The sequence below is a fragment of the Prionailurus bengalensis genome, chromosome C2 (genome assembly GCF_016509475.1).
Source record: "Prionailurus bengalensis isolate Pbe53 chromosome C2, Fcat_Pben_1.1_paternal_pri, whole genome shotgun sequence".
In the NCBI taxonomy this organism is placed as follows: domain Eukaryota; kingdom Metazoa; phylum Chordata; class Mammalia; order Carnivora; family Felidae; genus Prionailurus; species Prionailurus bengalensis.
Window position 1 is genome coordinate 4,031,095 of NC_057350.1, and position 21,356 is coordinate 4,052,450.

Genomic DNA, 21,356 nt, shown 5'->3' on the forward strand with positions numbered 1-21,356 from the left:
TGAATCAATCAGTCGATTCCCTTTTAAAAACTGTGGTAAAATGCACGTAACATAAATGTGACCATTTTAACCATTTTTAATGTTTTTCCTTATTTATTTAGACAGTGTGAGTGGGGGAGGGGCAGAGAAGGAGAGAGAGAATCCCAAGCAGGCTCCACGCTGTCAGCGCAGAGCCCAACACGGGGCTCGAACTCGTGACCTGAGAGATCACGGCCTGAGCCAAAATCAGGAGTCACCACGTGACTGACGGAGCCACCCAGGCGCCCCTTAACCCTTGAGTACCCTCAAAGTGTTGCGCGACCATCACCACCATCTAGTTCCAGGACATCTTCTTCACCCCCTTCTCCCCTCAGCCGCCGGCAACCAGGAATCCGCTTTTGGCCTCCAGGGACTTGCCCGTTCTGGACGTTTCCTGTCGGCAGAATCTTGCAGCCTGGTGGCTGTGCCCAGAGCTCCAGGATGTAGGAGAGGACGCCTCCCCGGCTCATCTGGCATCTCCTGTCCACCTCTTGTCCTCCCTGTGGGGCTGTCCTGCTCTGTGTGGGCCGTGACCCTGAGCCCTCCGCCTCCCCCTGCCCCGTCTTGTGGTGACAGAGCCATCGGGTACCGTGGGCAGTCCAGCAAGAGCAGCAGCCTTGGGCACGGGGACAATTCCTCTAATGGCCTTCTGGACGTCCCCTGTTTGGACTCTCATTTGTCACCTGCGGTGTCGGCAGGCTGGCTCTCCCCACCTCTCCCTAGACTTGTGCGTAAGTCACAAACCCGCGCCGGCAGGAAGCATCTATCTATGTCGCTGACTCCACACTGTCTGGGAAGGAGGAGGAGCTTTGGTGAGGAGAGGGCATCTGGGTCACTCACCTCCACCGGTTTCCGGACCTCCCAGAGGACACCCTCATGGAGATGGGGAGAGAGACAGAGAGGAGACAAGTTCTGTGTCTGCTTTGTCCCCAGCCTGCGATGCCCCAGGGGCAGGGAGCGCCCTTCCCCCCCCACCCTGCGCTGCTAGCTGGTGGGCGGTGGGGGGAGGCAGAGGGCTCAGGGTCACGGCCCACACAGAGCAGGACAGCCCCACCCCCCGCCTGCCCCTCCCGCACTAAACGCATCTCTGGCACCAACTGAACTTCATGTCTGACAGTCTTTTTCCCTTTCCTTCAGTTTTGTGTTAACTTCCTAGATCAAATGTATTTTAAGACAAAATAGTTGTTTTTTAAAGACCATTTTCTCCCCGAGCCAGGTGGCTAAGCGCATTTGAACCAACGGCCGGGCACACACAGCCCCAGCATCTGGAGCCTGCCCGCTGGAGGCCTGGGTGAGGCCTGGCCTGGACATGTCTTTTTTTTTTTTTTTTTTTTTTAATGTTTCTTTATTTTCGAGAGACAGGTAGAGGCAGAGAGAGCGAGAGAAAGATACAGAACCCTAAGCAGGCTCCGGGCTCCCAGCTGTCAGCACAGAGCCCGATGCGGGGGCTCGAACCCACAAACCGTGAGATCCATGACCTGAGCCGAAGTCGGACACTTAACTAACTGAGCCACCAGGCGTCCCCAGATGTGTCTTATTTTCCACTGCAGAGTGATGAGGGCGCTTAAGGCACGCTGACAGGCCGAACCCCCCACCCCAACCCCCTCCCTCCACCGTGGGACATGTGTGACATTCCTCAGGCATTCCTGGCTGCCTGAGAACAAAGGAAAGGGGAGAAACAAATGGTTAACTGATAGAGATCACAGTCCTACCCGGCCTGAGTCTCCATCTATTTACAAATATCTTAGTAAATCACCAGAAAAAGGCAATCTTATCAATAGCTAATCTCCAGAAACCTATAGCCTCCGTTTCCTGGAGCCCCAACATCACCCCTCCATGGTGACGTGGGAAACAAAGGCAGAAGGAAATGGCAGATCAAATTAAATTTCCTTCTAACCTGCAGCCCATTGACAACTACTTGAGGCCCAGAGTACAAGGTCTCTCCAGGAACTCTCTACTGTCTCACTGCTAATGCTTTGCTAGAGGGCAAACAACCCTAGTTTGACAATAGCTAGGCCTCCAGGATCCTGGAAGTCTTCTTTAGCATAGGAAAATCTCACTGGAAACTTCCTCTGGCCTTTACCTCCCCCAACCCCATGGTATAAAACCAGTCTCCGCTCCTGCTCCCGGGGCAGCTCTTCCTGCCTTGGGTCCTGTCCCAGGGCTTCAATAAGACGACCTTTTTGCGCCAAAGACAACTTCAAGAATTCTTTCTCGGCCGTTGGCTCCGGACCCCACGAACCCCACTGTCACCCCAAAAAGACCTCATCACAGAGGAGCCATGATGTTTTTTAATGGATATGCACGGTTTTATTACTGCAGCAAGTAATGCCAACCGGCCCTCTACAACTGCTTGGACTAAATGCTAGATGATTTCCAAAGGCCCCTCTGATGGGACTGAGGCCTTAGAGAATCGTCCAGAAGGACGCTGAGCTGCAGGGTGGCCTTTTTTCTTCTTTACGAAGGCTGCTCCCAGCTCAGGAGGGACTGTGAGCAGTATGCACCACACATGTGTTAGCCCTAGCGGTGTCCGTAATAACCAGGGGGCTCTCGGGGAGTTCCAGAACTTTCTGGACTTCGGACCCCTACCAGGGGCAGTCCTGTCCAATTGGACCGTGTCATGGCATGTTGCGGGCTAAATCCAAAAATTGCACGTTTTTAATTCCCTTTAATTCCCTTTATTTTTACTTATTGATTTGTCTGAACTCAGTTGTATTGGCTAAGACTGTTAAAAAAATGCAAGCGAGTAATTTGAAGATCTGACGGGCTTTATTAAGCCACTCACGAATGGGGCAGCGCCCCATCCAGCGAGTACAGGGGGCTCCGGTTCCAACAAAATGGAAGGTTTTTGTAGGAAGGAGGGTGGGACAAGGAAGTTATTAGCAAAAGAAAGGAAGGGTTGTTTCAGGCCAGGTCACCTTCCCTGGGTGGGTGGGGGTTGATCCCGCAGATCCCCTCCTCTTCCTGGGGTGGGGGCAATGGGGAAGGTCCAGGAGACCGGTCACCCCATCTGTGCCCACCGGAGAATTCCTGACTCCCAGGTTGAGACTACATTTCTGCAGGAGGCTCGACCCACAGTCAGGTCAGGTGTAAAGTCACCTGGCCAAAGTGACACCACTCGGAGGCTGTGGTTTTTGACAAGACCCTAGGTGGCTTCATCTGCCGGCTTCCCCTGGAGATTGGGCAGCCTGACATCCGTGTCCCACGAAGCAGTGTGGCCAAGGGGCCTCCCATCCGTGTCCCACGAAGCAGTGTGGCCAAGGGGCCTCCGGGGTAACAGTGAATGCTGTCGCCCTGCAGGGGGACTTCTGCGGGAGCCCTGGGTGTTCCCAGCCTGCTACCCCCTTCATACAAATATTGGCCTGGACTTTCTGAGGTCGTGCAGCCGGCGTCAGTGAGGACCAGCTTCCTTGACACCCCCCTTTACCCCTGGAACATTCCCTTCTCTAGTGCCTTTCGAAGGGGTCTGTTCAATGTGGGGGTCTCATTTCCAGCTGCTTGGTGTTTCATCTGCTGGCCCCTGGCTTCGAACGTCCCGCTCCTCGGTGACAAAGACCAGCCAGCCTGCACTGCTCTGTCCTGCCTGGGAACAATGGGACGTGAGCCCCTGGAAACCATCCTGCGCTAACTCCTGTTCCCTTGGGGAGGCCTTGCACCTGCTGCTGTTCTCCGGCGAAGCTCGAAGATCGAGTGTGCGTTAGCAAGGCTCCTGGCGTGACGCCCACGGCATGTGGGCCAGACAGGTATGGGGGCAGGGTTCGTCCCCCATCTTCGCGGACACAGAAGCATGCAGTTCAGACGATACCCGTGTGGATAATCAGGAACGTGTCCAGGAAGGATCCTTGGGTGCTTGAACACACAGAAAGGGGAGGGCTAAAGGGGGACCTTTTGCTGTCACCGCCTCCCACCCCGGGACCCAGCAGCCACCTTCTTTCTGTCACCTGGGGAAGAGCCCCGAGGACTCAGGCTGGGCTGCTTCCCTCCACGGAGTTCCTGGCTTCATGTCTGTGGCCCCCTCAACCTAGGGAAGGTCAGATTGGACCGGACGGGGAGGCAGAGCCGGAAGGGACTCTGGGGCCCGCAGGTGGCATCCCCCTGCCCTGCTGGCTCCTCCCCCTCCCAGCTCAGCGACAAGGATGGGGTCCCCGAGACGGAGCTGGTACCCCCCACCCCGGGAAGCCAGGCGCCGAGAGAACGGGTGTGGTGACCCCAGGGGTGCACAGGTACAATTACACCTCGCACTGGGTGGGGGTGACGATGACTCCATCAGAATCACTGAAAAATGAGACACGGCGACAAATCCGGTTGAAGAGTTGCTCTCTGACTCTGCAGGCCCTTGCCCACGTGCTGCACGGCGTAGGATCATGGCAGGGAACGCGCGGATTCCAGGTCTGTCTCCGGCACCCTCGGGCCACCTTGTCCCCGGTGGGTTGCTTATTACAGGAATTACTGTAAAGTGCACGCACACGGAAGGCATTCACGCTTGCCCCCTGTAATCGCTGGATTGGTTGTGCCCACGCTGAAGGATTTTCCAGACCAGCAAAATTGCTCGCTTTGTCCTATTGGGTTATTTGGGCCAGTCGTCGTTTGTGATGAGCACGTGAATGACTTTGTAGGTGAACAGGTGCTCCTGGGATGTTTGAAAGGCCCTTTAGAGGCACGTGGGTGGCTCAGTCGGTTAAGCGTCCGACTTTGGCTCAGGTCATGATCTCACTGGTCATGGGTTCGAGCCCCACGTCGGGATCTGTGCTGACAGCTCGGAGCCTGGAGCCTGCTTCTGATTCTGTGTCTCCCCCTCTGTCTCTCTCTGCCCCTTACCTGCTTGTGCATACACACACACTCTCTCTCTCTCAAAAATTAATAAACATTTAAAAGTACTTTTTAAAAAGAAAAAAAGTGCTTTGATGGTGGTGTCCTTTAACTCTCAAAGAGGTGAAATACCCCTCCAGATATGTTTTTAAAATTTTTTTAACATTTATTTATTTTTGAGAGACAGAGAGAGAGAGACAGAGCACAAGTGGGGGAGGGGCAGAGAGAGAAGGAGACACAGAATCTGAAACAGGCTCCAGGCTCCGAGCTGTCAGCCCAGAGCCCGACGCGGGGCTCGAACCCACGAACCGTGAGGTCATGATCCGAGCCAAAGTCGGATGCTTAACCGACTGAGCCACCCCACCTCTCCAGATATTTAGTTGACTCTATCCTTATGCCCCCACCATTTAATTAATTAAATGTAATTAATTAAGACATTAATTACATTTGCAGGAGGAGACTTCCGGAGGCCCACATCGGGTGGCTGAGCCCTTCCTCCGGCCTGTGGGGCCCGGCTGACCGGCTCTGAGCATGCCCTTCTCTAGCTGAGCCATCCCCTGGATCAAGCCGGTGTCGTTCCCGAGTCAGCACTGGGAACGGCAACACCAGGGGGATTGCAGGGGTGGATGGGGCAGGTTCTGAGAAGCTAGGAGCAGCACACATTCGTTGGTGTGGTCCAGGGGGCTGACCCCAGCAGGAGGCCCCCATGGCCGCCATCCTCTGTTGGGGCCTCTGATGCAGACCAGGCCACAGCAAAGTCCCAACAAGGGGCGGGGGGGGGGGGGTCTCTGTCCCCAGTGCCTTCCTCTCTCTCTTCAGCCTGTCCTCTCGCCAGGCTCCCACTGCCACCTGAGGAGCCCCTAGGAACCCGACGTCTATACGGCAGATGTATCGGACTCTCCAACGGGGTGAGTGAGGAAGAACACACAGTTCAGGTGACTGCCTCCTCACAAGGACGTTTTCAGCGTACCAGAGAGTTTTTAAAAATGCAAGGTTGAACCTCTCGTGCCTCAGGTCCCGGCCTCGCGTGCACGCACAGCTGCCCTGTCACCTTGCCGTTGGGCAATCGTGCAGGAGGCTTAACTGGGCCACCTGGCAGGGATGCAGCCTGCCATCTGGGTCACATTCCTGCATCCACCCGGCGTGGGTGCAGAATTGCAGGCACCGCATTCATCAGGGTGGCCCAGGGCAGGCTCTTGGCAGGCCGGCTGGCCCACAGTAGGCGGCCAAGCCTTGCCTCTGGCCCCGAGCCCTCCCCACCCCGCCTCCCTGCAGGGCGGCATGACTCAGGCTCTTCGACGGGTCCATCGCCAGGCTGGGATTTGAGGGCACATCCTGTTGACAGCTCACCCTCAGGGTGGGAGGTGGGGGGCCCGGAAGGCCCTGCCGGTGGGGGGATGGCCCCTCGGACCCTCCTTGGTGGGCATCTGCGGGACGGTGATCTGGTTACCCAGCCCCTCCAGCAGGCTCTGCGACAGGAATCTGTCTTCCCCAGGAAGGGCCCGGGCCAGAGCAGAAGCTCCCTGTGAGTCCCTCGAATGAACCCTCGATGAACTTCCTTCCCCTCTGGTTTTGAAAGAGTCCGTGCCCCCTGGACTTCAGAGCACAAAAGGCAATTCATCTTCTTTGGACGGATCTGCGCCCAAGCACTCGAGAAACGGGACCCCTTCCTTTCCAGCCTCTAACGTTTTCCTCTTTTCGTAGCATGCTGAGGGAAAGAGCACAGGCTCTGGGGCGGATACCCCCTAGGGTCAGACTCTGGCTCTGCCCCTTTCTCACTGTGTGGCCTTGGGTAAGTGACTCAGCCTCTCTGAACTCAGCTTCCTCACTCTGAAAACGGGATGATGCTATCCTCTGCGCGTTGCCCTGAAAACGAAGTGAGCCCGTCCAGCCGAGCGCCAGCTACGGCATCTGTCCACCAGCCGCCCGGCCACACGCAGGGCATCGAAGGGACCCCCACCACGGGGTCGTGCAGCGAGGCCGGGGCCGATTCTGTGGCAGTCACTCCCGCCGGGGGGCGGCTCCCAGCCCTTCCGTGTTGTGCTGCGGGAGTTAGTGCACCTGCCAGGACTGTTGCCCTCCCCCCAGAGAAGGGGTCACGCGCCAGGATGAAGCTCATCAGCCAGTCCTATGAATGGGGAGGAAGGAGAAGTCAAGGTCAAACAGAGAGGGAAGCCTTGTCTGGCACAGAGCCTGACTCTGGTCGTGGGCCACCTTCAATGTCTATATATTTATTTTGAGAGAGAGAGAGAGAGAGAGAGAGGATCCCAAGCAGGCTCCATGCTGTCAGCACAGAGCCCGACGCAGGGCTCGGACGGTGAGATCATGACCTGAGTCAAAATCAAGAGACCCTTAACCCACTGAGGCTCCTGGTGGTGGGCTACCTTTGACAGGGTTCACAGGTGCCCCGTAGCCACCACGGCAAGACTGGAAACCAGCCCGAGACACCCCGAGCCTCCGGATTGTGGAAATGAACGGGGCCCTGTGAACATAGCCAAGGAGACGGTCAGATGTCCCCTCAGACCCCACTGCCCAGGCCCCTGGAGCCAAATCTCGAAGGCATTTTGCCGAGAGGGAATTCTGGGAATGTCTTCCGTGCAGCGCCCCTGGAGGAAACTGCACGTTTGTAATCCGGGGTCGTCTGTCCAAGTTTAAACTCGGTTCAGGGTCGTCCACAGCCCCAGCCGCAGCCGTCCGAGCACATGCCATGATTCAAGAGGTGATCACAACCGTGCAAACTGAAGAAGGAACTTCTCTACCAAGTTACAGACAAACTACAACTCCCAGGACCTCCTCCTTTCCCCTTCTGCAAACTTAGCCTAATTACTTGGGATTAAGTATACTTGGGAATAAGTCTATACATCCTGATTTTTTGGGTTAAGCACTTTCAAAAATCCATAAGGACAGGTGGCTCAATGGCAACGAACAACTTGAAATGTTAACATGTGTAACTTTGTTTATAGATAGGAAACACATATGACACTTATTAATTTTTTAAAATGTAACATCATCGCGGAACCTCCTGGTTTGGCGGGAAAAGACGTCAAGATACTTCCCTCCTGGGATGCACAGAGTCCCCCCAAATGAGGGTCTGGATGGGGATCACCCAGCAGGCCACGTGTGTCTACATTTTGGAAATGTTCTTTACGTGAAAAAAAAAAAAAGGGGACCAATGGAGCCTTTTCTGCCACAGCCTGTGGTCTGTCTCACAAGCAGCAGTAGAACATTCTGCAGTAGACTTGGAAAACCCAGCTTTTACTGTTGCCTCCCTGCCACTGTGGGACCACCTGGTCCGAGGGTCACAGTGATGCCTTCTAGAGAGTTCCAGGTAGGCTGCTGTCTCTGGTGGGTCCTGTAGGTTCACGTGAAGACGGTCTCCCCGGGGCGGCAGTAGGAGAGCCTGGCTCGGGAAGGGTGGCCGGGACCCAAGGGCCCCAGCCCCGCCCTGAGGCCCCCCGCCCCCACCCCGGCCGCTCACAGAGGCTCCATTCAAAGCAGCCTGGCTCTCTTTCAGGTGGGGTTAACACCAGCTCCGGGAACTTGCTGGAGCCCACCACATCTTGGAAGGTTTGGTGGCGAGGAGAGACCTTTCTGGGCAGAGAGCAGCGTCCCGGCTCCTTGGGCTAAAGGGATTCGGGGTGGCGGAGACGGGACTGTGCCGAGAGCGGGGGGTATCGCCAGCCGGGGTGGTGATGGCCAGGTCCTCCACGCAGGGGATGAACGGGCCCGGGCGCAGGGGGACAGTGGCTGGGAGCAGAGGCGGAAGGAGCCTGGCATGCTCCCAGGTTTCCGAGATGTTTCTGTTCCTGTCGCATGGTTTGGCCACCTGCACTTTCCCGGTCGCCCGTCCCATCGCCCACCCCTTATTTTCCCTCAATTCTCTTCTACACCCAAGTCAGTCAGCATCTCCCTGTTTACATTCCCTTTGTAAAAACTTACAGCCCGGTGACAAATTCCAAACCGAGGGCTGGTTGTTGGTTTACAGTTTGTTTCAAGCCTCTAAGTGAGCCAGTGGGCGAGTACGCCTGGGAACACGGCAAAAGAGACTGGTTCCACCAGTCACACCGGACTGGCCGTCTGGTAACCGGGGACAAGGCCACGGCCAGCCAGAACAGGGAGACGCGGAGCCCCAGGTACCTAGTTATCCCTGATATGCTGGTAAGGGGGCAGCAGTACCCGGATTATTCAATTGCACGGATCTGGCTACAGGTCAGAACGTAATTCGGTGTTTCCTCCAAATAAGGAGAGATTTCTTAAAGAAGGAGCGTTCTTCCCCCCCCATCCCCCCAGGGGAATGTTTAACGGCCAGGTAGCTTGCGGAAAGCTCCCAGGATCATTCTGCTTCCTCTTTCTAATATCAGACCTGCCAAGTAAGGGCTCGCTCCCCGCCCCCTGCCCCCAGCTCACCTGGGCACTCCCTGCCAGCTTCCTGTTCTGTTTCCCACAAGGGCTCCTGGACCAGCTGCCTCCCAATCCCTTCCTCTTTCTCAAAGAAAGGCCCCTGGGGTGTAAACTCCTTCATCCCTCTGCTGCTCCCTGCCCACAACTTCAAACTCACCCTCGTCCCTCCTGGCCTGGAGCCTCCAAGCAAGCAATAATCTCCTGTAAGGGCCTGTTGCCTCCCGGCCCCGCACTAGGCCTCGTTTAAACCCTTCTCTTGGATGCTCGGGGTCACCTTCTAGCTGGCCTGTCTGCCCCCTCCGGCTTCCTTCCGACCGGACCTCCACCTTCTGCTGGCAGGTGACCCTTGTAAAATTCCATTTTTTTCCCGCTCTGTGCTTAATTAAGACAGCTTGCCGCTTCTTTTCCATGGCACAATCCACTACCCATAACTGGGGGGCTCCAGTTCCAGCTTCCGCCCACCTCCCGACTGCCTCCAACTCTCACACCCCTTTGCCCTCTCTGCCTCAGGGCCTTTGCATGCACACACGCGTGCGCACGCACACACACACTCGTTCATATGCCCTTGTGCTGACCCCCCCTGCCTCCAGCCAGGCACCTCACTCCTGTCTTTAACACCTGGTGTCCCGCACAGATCTAGCACATCATCCGTGGTCCTCTTTGCTCCACTGTTCCCAGGGCTCTTGCATAGTAAATATCAAAAATGCCACTCTCCTGTGGACCAGATCTAGGCCCCAATCCCAGATCTGCCAAACTAGCCTGTCTCCTTAGCAGACTCCCCTCTGAGCCAGCTTCTAAGGCTTTACTTTCCCAGCGCAGGGGCAGGGAGGGGCTGAGGGGGAATCAGGGAGGACCCCTCCCCTGCAACCCCAGAGCCAGAATCCCCAGTGATGTTAGCAACCAGGCTGACCCTGGCTAGGTGAGCGACGGCTGAGCCCTTGGGTCTGGCCCACCCAGTTCAAGGTCAAATCCGCCTCCAACAGCTGCAGAAAATACCTGCGATTCACTACTTTGTGATTTAGGCCTTTCCTTCGGCCTTGGAGAATCTGGGGCTAGTGTTTTGCGGCATTTCCTACGAATGGGGGCCAAGTCTCCCAGGTGAGGGGCGCAGGGGGCATGCCGCACGCGCGCGCGCGCACACACACACACACACACACACACACGACACACACGCGCACAACGCGCAACGACACACCCACACGAAGTTGGGGCATTTTTTTCTGAGACCTTCTGGGGCAGGAGCACGCAGCCCGTGAGGCCAGGCTCCAGGCCCTCCAGACTTCAGGGATTAGTCGTGGATTTCCGGGGACTTTCCGAGTCCTTTAAAGCCAGACAGTGTCTTGCCGCTGGGCAGATGGTGATCCTAGAAACCACCCTTCCACGCGCACAGGCGCGCACACACACGCGCACGGAAGCCAAGCCGGCCGGCCCCGCGGCGGCCCTGGGGTCCACCCTGCTGGAAAGCCCCGCGCGCCGAGCTGTCGCGGCGCCACGCCGGGGCCACGTCCGCGCGAGGGGAGGCCGGCCCCCGCCCCCCCCCGCCCCCGCCACGGCCCGCGACGGTCGCCGGAGGGCCGAGCGGCGCGCGCACGTGGCTGGGCGGGGCCCGACCGGGGCGCCGGGCCGCGGGGCCTTTAAGGGGCCGAGGGTGGGGCGGGACGCGGGGGGTTGGGGGGGACGCGGTCGGGACGGCCCGGGCGCAGGGGCGGTCCCGGCCCCGCAGGCCCCGCCCCGGCCCGAGCCTCCTCCGGCCACTGCTGGGCCGCGGGCGGGACGCCCGGGGCGGCGCGCGGAGGAGGAAGCTCGCCGGCCGCGGCCCGGGACCTGCCCAGACGCGCCGGTCGGGAACGCCGGGCGCCGCGTCCCCATTTCCCAGGTGTGCGGGGCCGGGGCGCAGTCCCGGGCCGCGGCCGCACATCGCCTCCTGCTCGCCCCGCGCGGCCGCCCGGCCTCCGGGCCCGCGCCGCCAGCCGCGCACCCCCGGCCCCGCCGCGCCCCCCTCCACGCCCCCCGCCGGCCGCGCGCTCATGTCCTAGGCTCGCCGCCCGCGGGCCCTGCACCCCGGCCGGGGGGCTGCCCTGGGAAGTTGGGGCCAGGCGCGCCGGGTATGCGCCATCACCATGTCCCGCCTGGGCTGGTGGCTCGGTGAGGTCCAGTGGCTGCTCTTGGTGTCGCTCTTCGTCGTGGCCCTGGGCACGGTGGGCCTGTACCTGGCGCAGTGGGCGCTGGCCAGGGCGCGACCCCGGCCCCCGCGGCGGGCTGCCGAGCCTGGCGAGGGCCGGCGCCCCGAGTCGGACGCGCTGCTCGCCTGGATCCTGACGCTGAACAGCTGGAGGAACCAGTGGCAGGCCGCCTGGGTGACCGCCCTGAATGATGAGGCCGAACGGAAAGGGGTGAGTTGTCTGCGAGGGCGGCTCGTGGCCGCCGGGGCTGGTGGCCGGGTGCGGGCGGTCGCGGCAGCGCTCTGCCCTGGAGCCTCGCCACAGCCCCGGCCTGATGCAAGTGAGCCTCCCCCGCGGCAGAGCGCTCTGGAAAGTTAGGAGACAGACCGGAGAGCGAAGGACCCGTGATGGGGGATCAAGACAAAGCGGCTGGATCTTGCCCCCCACACATCACGTGTGCTAGACCCCGGGCGCCCGGGGAGGGACTTGTGGGAGGCGCCCACTGCCCTCCTGGCTCCCCTGCCCCTTCTGGAGTCCCAGGTGGATTCCGATACCAGCGGGACACTTACTGCTTTTGCACCTGATGGATGAGTAACCGTGACCCCAATACGATCCCTTGTATAGAAATGCATTTTTCCCCCAAGAATGTATTTCCCAAAGGCCTGCGTTCCTTGACCCATGGAGGTGGTGGCCGTTTGCTGAATGCCAGCCACTTGCGGGACATTGTTCGGGGGGCTTTCAGTACCTCGATCTGCTCTTTGGATCCTCACGACACCTGGCACAGAGGCGTTGTCAACATTGTACAGGTGGGGAAACTGAGGCCTAGACAGGCTCGGCGACCCGCCCAAGGTCACACGGCCTGTGGGTGGCCGAGCTGGGATTGGGAGCCAGCTGCCTCCGCCCTCAAAGCTCAGGGACTTATCACGTAACTGCTCCTGCGTTCTCCTGCGGTGTGTTTCTTCCGTGGCCGATGATGTGGTGACTTACTTTTACGCTTGAGACATCTTGATGACAAGCCCCTGGCGTCCACTTTCTAGGCGTTCCACAGAGGGATCGAGGCCTGGTGTGTTTGGGGAGGTACCCCCCAGTCTTTGCTCATCACCCTTGGCTGTCACCCTCCTTCACCTGCCTGTGCAGCTCCGGGGAGAAGCCTGTGGCCATTCGCTTTAAGGAGAGTGAACGCTTCATGTCTGGATGCCTCACCCTCCAGAATAGTCCCTAGGGGCCCCTCTGGCTGGTCTTTCCCCCTGGCCTTGACGTGCCCAGCCAGAGATTTAAAAAACGAAGAGTCTTTGAGTGTAAATGAATATAAATTCATCAACTCAAAAGACCGTGTTCTGAGCTATTGAAAAAATAAACTGTACCTTTTAGATGAAAAAAAAAAAAAAAAAACAGCTCAAGGTCAGCTGACTGCCGTCTGTCTTGATGCCTAGAATCTGTGCCCCAGCTGCCCAGAGCTGGACATCTCCTACTCAGGGGCACCCCCTCACGTCTCCCCCTCTCTCGCTCTCTCTCTCAAGTTATCTCCACACCCAGGCTTGAACTCACAACCCTGAGATCGAGAGTCACGAGCTTTCCTGATTGAGCCAGCCAGAGACTCTGGAACCACCCCACCTCTTGTGGGGGACTTAAAGCCATGTGACCTCACGCGTGTGCGCAAACACGGATTCGTTTCCCCAAGAGGCCGCTGTCTTTGACCCCCGCGGGTGACCTGGCGTCGTGGGCCTGGGTTCCGTGGCCGCGCATACTTTGGGCTGGTGGTGTGAACAGGTGGGGGCCCCTTCCCGGGTCTCTGTCAAATTCGAGCAAGCCTGGGTTGCGTGATCTGCGGCGGCCCTCACGTCTAACCGTGGGACTCCCGACAGCTTCCGGCGCACAGGCATGACCCTTGCGTCCTGCAGATGTGGGATGGCCCTGCTTCAGTCGTGTCTCTTCATGTCCTGATGTTTCTTGATTGGCCTAAAAAAAAATAGGGTTGCCTTAGATGGGATGCTTCCAGATTACCCACGTGCCTGGAGCGTTGAGGAAGAAAGGAGGAACGCTCTGGTCTGGAATTGGTCTTTGGTCGGCCAGGTAAAGCCGAGAACACCGAAGAAATAGCTGATGGTGTTGCCCAGGTCACCCGCATTTTTTGTGTGGGAGCGGGCCGCGCTCTGTGTTCGGGGACAGAGGTTTGGCCTGTGTGTTCTCTGTTCTCTCCCTGCTGCTGGCCACACCTGCAGGGTCTTAGACATCAGTGTTTCCCCGGCGCCTGCCCGGAAGTGGCACCGGGGTCAAGCTGAAAACGGGCAGATCTGCTCTGATGGCTTTGCGAGGACGCAGGTTTGTCGCCATCATGGTGTCAGGTGCAGATTGGCTGTGGGTGCCTGGTGTTTCTCCGCCCGCCCTGATGCCTGGAAGCGTTGCTTGATTTGATCTCAGATGGCACGTTTTGCAGACAGGATCTGGGTAAGTGAGTCGTCGTACCCTGCCCTGTCCAGGCCCACCGCTGTCCCCGCGCTGACTGGCGGCCTGGGTAGAGAGGTGCCGGTGTGGCATGAGTGGTTGTCCGGACCCTGGTGGCCGGCCAGCCCCGCGGGAGTTTCCCATGTCGTCCTCCTCCGGCTCTGTTCCCGCTAATCCCCGATTAGGGTTGACACCCGGAGCCTGCTCTCCGCCCCAGAGCAGCAGCTTAGCGGCGCCCTCCTGCCCCTGCCCTGGCCTGGGACGCCCCTTCTCAGCCCGTCACTGGGGGGGTTGAGGACACACTGGCTGGCATCTTCCATGCAGGTGGAATTGTCTGTCACCGGAGACAGTGGCCCTTCCCCACGTAAGCTCTCTGCCCCAGCTTTGAATTTTAACTCTGGAGGGAACCCTAAACTCTGTAGCAGAGCCCCTTCCGTGTGCTGGAGAGGCCGGGCTCACCTAGCCCCCCGGGGCGGGTGTCCCTGTGCTGTGCCGGTGGCTTGAGTCACGCTCGCCGTGCACGGCAGGTTTCCCTTTGAGACCCACACGTTCCCGTGATTGAGGCACAGCCGGAAAGGGTGAGAGGGCGCGGTTGTTTGACCTAGCGTCCTAACAATGGGCATCTCTGGCGTCCGAGGACGGATCAGTGACTTGCGGCCTCTCCTTTGACCCCGGATGACCAGTGACTGTGACAGTGCAGGCCGCTCGTGTCAGACGGGCCCCTGGGATTCCGGCTCTCGCTCCAGAGGCATTTGTAAATTAGGCGGGATGGTGACTCGGGGAGCCACAAGAGGAAAGCCTCGCCGCTGGGCCAGCTGGTGGGGTGGTGCCGGGGGCTTGGGGAGCACAGACGGGTTGCCCCTCCCCCGCCCCACAGTTCAGACCCGGTAGGTTGGCCAAACGCAGGCAGGCAGCATATACTGTGGTTGTCCCCAGCTCCCCAGGTAGCTTCTCGCCAGTGAGGGGCCTGCAGAGACACCCCTGTCCCTCAGCCGGCCACCAGGCAATCAGGGTCCCCCCCCACCCAGCCACACGTCCCCCCTGGTGCTGCAAACACGGGATTCCCATCCAGCTGGTGGCAGTTGAGTCGCGGAGAACAGAAAGCCGCCAGAGCTGGCTCAGTCGCCGGCCTGGGAACTAATAGCCCAGCATCCCAAGGCAACAGCTGGCGCTCCCCCTCCGGCCCCCCTGCACTTACCTGAATGTTTACAAAGCGGTTTGTGGTGAGCGTCAGCGGCCCCGCTGGTGCTGTGTGTCCCCAGCACCCAGCCAGGAGGCCCTGGAAGCCAGGGTGCTGGTGGACCGGCAGCCGGGGCAGGGTGTCCCTCTCAGGGCAGACGCTGCCGGGCCACACGGGGGGAGGGTGGGGGCTCGGGGGTGGGCCCAGAGCAAGGGCTTTGTTCCGTGGCCGGTGCTTCTGGACTTGGATGGAAGGGGGCTGCCCAACTTGGCTGAGGCCCTGAGTTAGGAGGGTCACCAAAGCTATTTGTCTCTTGAGTCATTTGCCTGGGGATTTTTTCGGAGGAATGTTCTCAATGCAGAGGACCAGCACTGCGGGACAATTTGTGGTCTTTGTAAAAAAAAAAAAAAAAAAAAAAAAAAGACGCCGTGTGAACTTGAACCGTGTTATTAATAGCTCTGACTTGTGTATGAGCCTTGACATTTGAAAAAGTAAACAAAGCGACAAGACTTCACAGTTTTTCGCCGCGAGCTTTCAGCGGCGCTCACAAAAAATCCAAACTTCGTGACCGGCGCGCGCGGCCACAATATAGGAGGTCAGTCGGTAAGAACGTGAAGGTGGCTTTGGGTCAGGGCCGTGGATCTGTCCCACCCTGAACCGATTGTCTTTCTGTTGCTCAAACATTCAGGGTTCTGTCCTTGTGGGGCCTTCCCACGGGCCATTCCTTTTGTCCAGAACACTTCATTAACCTTCCAGGTCGCAGCGCAGAGGCCCCCGGGCCTCCCGTTCCATGAGGATGCTGCCCCAGCCCCAGCCCAGCCACCTGCCCTGCCCCCTGCACCTCGCAGTCACTTGTGCCCTGGTCCGCTCCCAGGATGGTGAGCCCGGCCAGACCCCTGACCCTCCGGGCACGGCCGCCTCTGCACCCAGCACAAGGCTGGCCTGGAGCAGGTGGCAGTTGGGGGGTGAATGTCAGGCCCTGGTAGGAACCTGTCCCTGGAGGAGGAGGAACCGGCGGGGGGGGGGGGGCACGTGCATCACCCCGTCTGGACACAGGCCTTCCCTCCCTGGGAGCCGGCCAAGCCTGGGCAAAACAAGCTGTTTCATGTGCTTTGTTTTTCACTTCTAAAGAATCAACAGTAAACGAGGCTCACTGATGACTTTGCAAATTGTCAATCCGCAACCCGGGAGGAGGCTCCAGTTCCGGCTGGGCTTTGCGCTCACCCGTTCTCCTCAAGAGACAGGAATTCGGGGGAAGGAAGAGTGGGTGTCGTGCGTACGTCAACTTGAACGCGGCCAAAGCTAACTTCCATTCCCACCGGCCCGGCCGTGGGTTGCTGAGGAGGGAGGGGACTTCTCGAATGGCTTGGAACAGCAGTGTGTGCCCTATTGAGGCCAGAAGGCAGCTCTGGGGCTGTGTGACCTTGGGCAAGCCTGACCTCTCTGTGCTGCCTCGGTAGAAGAGGACAGTTTGGGGTTCAACCTGGAAAACAGTCCACCACGGGTGAGATGGGCCCCGTGTGGGGCAGGTAGGAAGAAGGGTCAGTAAAGGTGGGCAGTTTCCTTGCAAAGCCTTTAAAAAGAAAACAAAACTTTTTACTGCTTTTAGATAGAGTTACAAAAATAACAGAGTTCCATACATTTCCTCGCCCAGCCTTACATAACCAGAACATAGCATCGGAACCAAGAAATTAACATCGGCACAATGTTACCAGGATTCCTAGTGCCCTGATACAAGCAGTGCGACATAGGAGGAATTGACATCCGCACAAAGCCTTTAGCTGAAGACCTTCCTCGAATTTCACCCAGTCTGCCAGTACCCTTTCATCGTTCCGGGGTCCCACGCAGGTCCCACGGCGGGCACTGAACCGCGGTCGCGCCCAGTCTCCCCGAGTCTATAATCGTTCCCCAGGCTTTCATCGTCTTGCATGACCTTGAGGACTCTGAAGAGGATGGATTGTCGTGTTGCCCCATGCCCCTCGGCTTGGTGTTTTTACAGGATTGGGCTGTGAAACCACAGGAGTCATGTGCCCCTATTAGTGTCCCGTATCGTGGGCTTTGTGATGTCAGAGTACTTGCTGCTGGGACGTTGGCCTCGGTCCCGTGGTTAGGATGGTTTCTGTCGGGTTTTCTGCTTTATACCTTGTCTCCTGTCCTGTCCTCCCCTTTGTGGTGAACAGATACTTTGAGACTTTGGGAGCTACTTTGAGACGGTGTAAATCTGACACTTGTCAAACTTCAGCTCACTGATTTTGGCACCCAGGGTGTACCTGGTCTGCAACATTTGCTCCCGTACAGTTTGTGGCTGATGGTTCTCCGTTTCCTTCTCTCCTGTGTTTGTTCATTGCAATTCTACTGCGAGAAAGAGCCACCCGTCTCCTCCTTGTCCGTATCCACTCGATGATCGGCACTTGTGCGGGCTCGTGGATATTTCTTGGTAGCCTCTTGTGTTCTTCCATCCAGATACCAAACATGTACTGATTTGGCGCTTCCTTTCTTCGTGACTCCACAAGACGTTTGTTCTAGACTCCTCTCCGGCTTTTTATTTTCCCCTCTTCCAGCCCTGGGTTCAGCCGCTTCTGCCAGCAGTGCTGATGCCTTTCCTTGGGGAGGTGTTTAGAAACCAAGATCTGGGCATCGTGTGTGCTCATTACTGCTGGGGTCTCATTCCTTCCAGACCCTTTCAGTGCACAGAACTCAGAAATAAGTGTGTGTTTGCACATGGCGGCCATTCTGGACCTTTCTGTCCGCCTCTGAGAGAGCATGACTTCACACTGATGGCTCGGATTGCAGCCCGACAGCGCAGAGTTCAGCCTCCTTCTTTCCTTAATTGTACCTTCCGTCTCCAAGACTGAGGCATCTGGCCCTTCCTGTCTGTAACATATTTACTTACTGGGTCAGTTCTAGGACTCGCACAAAGTCGTTTCAGCATTGCTAAGGTTAGCGCCCACGAGAAACACACCTACGACGAGGTTATGCCTGCTGCAGTCAGGCTGTTGTCATCCAAAGTTTCTTAGGTGAGAGGTGTGTCTTCCCACCCCTTTGGGGGTGGGGGTTATGGCGTTCATTTGTAGTGGGGTAGGTTTGTTTGTTGGTGTTTGTGTTCCATCTGGGATTTCTCCCACATCCTGACTTTTTTTAGAGTTCATTTATTATTTTTTAATTTTTTTTAATGTTTATTTATGTTTGAGAGAGAGAGACAGAGAGCGAGCAAGGGAGGGGCAGAGAGAGAGGGAGACACAGAGTCCGAAGCAGGCTCCAGGCTCCGAGCTGTCAGCACAGAGCCCGGCGCGGGGCTCAAACTCACGAGCTGTGAGATGGTGACCTCAGCCGAAATCAGTTGCCCAACCGACTGAGCCACCCAGACGCCCCAAGAGTTCATTTATTTAAGAGAGAGAGAGAGAGAGAGAGCAGGGGAGGGGTGGGGGGGAGAGAGAGAAAATCCCAAGCAGGCTTCCCACCATCAGCACAGGGCCCGACTCGGAGCTGTGAGATCGTGATCTGAGCCAAAAGCAAGAGTCAGATGCTTAACCAACTAAACCACCCAGACACCCCCGGTCCTGATTTTTAAAATTCATTTTTTACCCAGTGATTTGGAATGTCACGTTCGACGTATACGAAGTGTGTCCGTGCATTTGGGTGTATTCTGGACGGGCTGTTCTAGTCCCCTGGACCGTCTGCGTGTTCATGCACCTGCACCACACAGTTTGAATCGCGGAGGTTCTGTAACGTGTGTTCACGCTGGGTGGTCCTCCTCCTGGTGTTCCTTCCTCAGCGTGCTCCTGCCGATGCCTGTGTGTTGCTTCTCCGTGCGGGCGTGAAGTCTTGCCCTGTAGACTCTGCAACGGACAGGGTGTGAGTGATTCTGCGTGCTCGCTGGGCTTCCGGAACCCGAGCCTCAGGCAGCGTGGGAGGGAAAAGGAAGCCCCGGGTCCTTATTTGAACACAAATACCGTACTTCCTTTGCGAGACTGCCGCTTGACATTGAATCTCCCAGCGGAACCTTCTCAGGGTTTCAGTCCCAAAGGTGCCGGAGGTGGGAGAGGACAACCTGCATCCACTGATCTGGGGGCAGCAGGTGATGATGTTGAATCTCTATCAATCAGCTCCCTGAGCCAGCGGTTCTGTGCGCTCGGCGAGCTCGCGGCGGGCACCTGCCGCCGGCCAGCAGGGCACGCACGGGACACAACCTCCGGCCGTGGGGAGTGTCTGCAGAGGGGCCCGGGCCGTGACTGCATCTCTCTTGAGAAGTAGACTGGATTCTCCCCTGATGACTTTTAGGGGGTGAGGTAGATGTCACTAAAAGCAGGGCGAGGTTAGAAGCATGTTAACGAGAACGTTCTGTGTCTTTCAGGGTCACTCTTGGTCCTCGGGAATTGTTAAGAAACAGCCCCAGGAGAACTCCACCACTTGCTCGATGGCACTGTGCTTGCCAGGAGAGCTTTGGTGCATTTTGGCTCAGGTCATGATCTCATGGTTCGTGGGTTTGAGCCCCACACTCTGACAGCATGGAACCTGCTTGGGTTTCTCTGTCTCTGTCTCTCTCTCTCTCTCTCTCTCTCATTCCCTCTGTCTGTCCCCCCACTCAAAATAAATAAATAAACTTAAAAACATAAGAAATTGAAAAGGCCAAGACTTGGTTGACTATCCCAGCCCTGATTTATTATTTTATAAAACATCAGTGTTACCGCCTTGTGGACATATTAATTTAATTGCCTATGTCTCATTTGGAGATTAAAAAAAAATTTTTTTTTAAGTTTATTTATTTTGAGAGAGAGCGTGAGCTTGGGCTGGGAAGGGGGGGCGGGTAGAGAGACGGGGAGAGAAAGAATCCTAAGCAGGCTCCGTGTTATCAGCACAGAGCCGGATGTGGGGCTGGAACTCCCGAACTGTGAGATCATGACCGGAGCTGAAATCAGGAGTCGGATGCTTAGCCCACCGAGCTACCCAGGCACCCCTCATTTGGAGATTTTTAATTGCAAAAACCAAAATGGACCTAGGCTGATAAGCCGCAGAAGGGTTTACTCACGGGGTGCGGTAAGGTGCACAGAGCTGAGGGCAGAGTTGAACCAGGAGACCTTGGGGGGCAGGAGCCCGGCGGCTCCAAAGCTCTGGGCAGCAGGGGCTCAGGAACCCGCTCCTTGGGCACAGCAGCCAGGCTGGTTCATTCTGAGCCAAGGGATCTCAAGTTCCAGCGAGAGGCGGCCGGGCCCTGGGAGAGGGGAAGGGGCCGCACCTGAAGTCACAACGCGGGCAACCACGTGGACAGGGAGAGGCGGTCCTCTAAGACCAGAGAGAAGGCTGGCATTTGCCAGGAGAAGAGGACGGAGCCCTTGAACTTGCCGTGCTTGGCCAGATACGGTGCTGGACCTGTGGGGTCACCCCAAGCACGCTGCCCCGGGAACCGGGCTTCTCTCCTGCCCGTGTAAACACAGCTGTTCAGGGTTCCCTTTGCCGTCGTTAGGGCCACCTCCCTGGGTTGTTTGCCATCCCGCTCTGGGAACCAAAGCCCGGCCCGGGCACACCGCGTCGTGAGCAGGTTCTCGGGGGCGTGTGCTCTCCGTGACCCCTGCTGCTGTTTAGAAGCACACATTTGAGTGACAGGAGTCAGATGACGTTCCCAGATTTGCAGAGCTTTCTCGCCAGTGTGCCGGTTTTAAGGAGGGCCTCACCGTGCTTCTCCCTCTGTTCCAGGGCCCGCTGCTCCTGTCCTTCGAGGAGGACCCGCTGTGGCAGCCCCTGGGGCTGGAGGTGCACCGGGTCTCCAGCGTGGCCAGGTCAGCCCAGGAGAAGGTGAGCTGGGGCGTGGGCGCCTGCCGTGGACCCTTACCTGCCGAGGGAGCAAATGTAAAGCCTAGGTGGTGGGGGTCGGGGGGAGGTTATTGGGTCTTAGGATTATTGAAAACGTGGGCACCTTAAAAACCTAAAAAAAAAAAAATTCTGGTCTATCCTGTGATGAACGGATTCGTAAGCTATGGTCGATCAGCACGACGGGATGTGCTTTGGCCTTAAAAAAGGAGAGTCGGACGCGTGCCGCATGCCCGGGCCTCGAACACACGGTGTCGAGTGAAGAAGCCACTTCTCGTGTGACGGCGCTTATGTCGCGTGTCCCGGATGGATCCATCCAGGGAGACGGGACGTGGACTCAGGGTCGCCGGGCACTGGGTGGGGGGCAACGGATCCTGCCTGCCCACGGGCACAGCGTGTCTTTATGGGGTGACGGACAAGTTAAACGGCCTGTGAATTAACATCTCAACAAAATGCATATATTTGTGCGTGTGCGTATATACAGGTGGCATAGATTTGAGCCATTTCGATGCTACGGAGAGTTCCTCTTCCAG

The 21,356-nt window shown here is 57.7% G+C and overlaps 1 protein-coding gene across 4 annotated transcripts in view; it reads left to right on the top strand.

The window, feature by feature from the left end:
* The first annotated feature begins 10,999 nt into the window (after positions 1 to 10,999).
* Positions 11,000 to 21,356, top strand: part of C2CD2 (C2 calcium dependent domain containing 2) — a 52,736-nt gene continuing 42,379 nt past the window's right edge. The window contains exons 1-2 of one of the 4 annotated variants that reach the window (XM_043593551.1): positions 11,000 to 11,621; positions 20,710 to 20,808. In XM_043593551.1, the coding sequence (XP_043449486.1) occupies positions 11,349 to 11,621; positions 20,710 to 20,808 (372 nt within the window). In that variant the 5' untranslated portion in view covers positions 11,000 to 11,348. The remainder of the gene's footprint in view (positions 11,622 to 20,709; positions 20,809 to 21,356) is intronic. The other 3 variants (XM_043593552.1, XM_043593548.1, XM_043593549.1) reach the window with 3 other exon arrangements.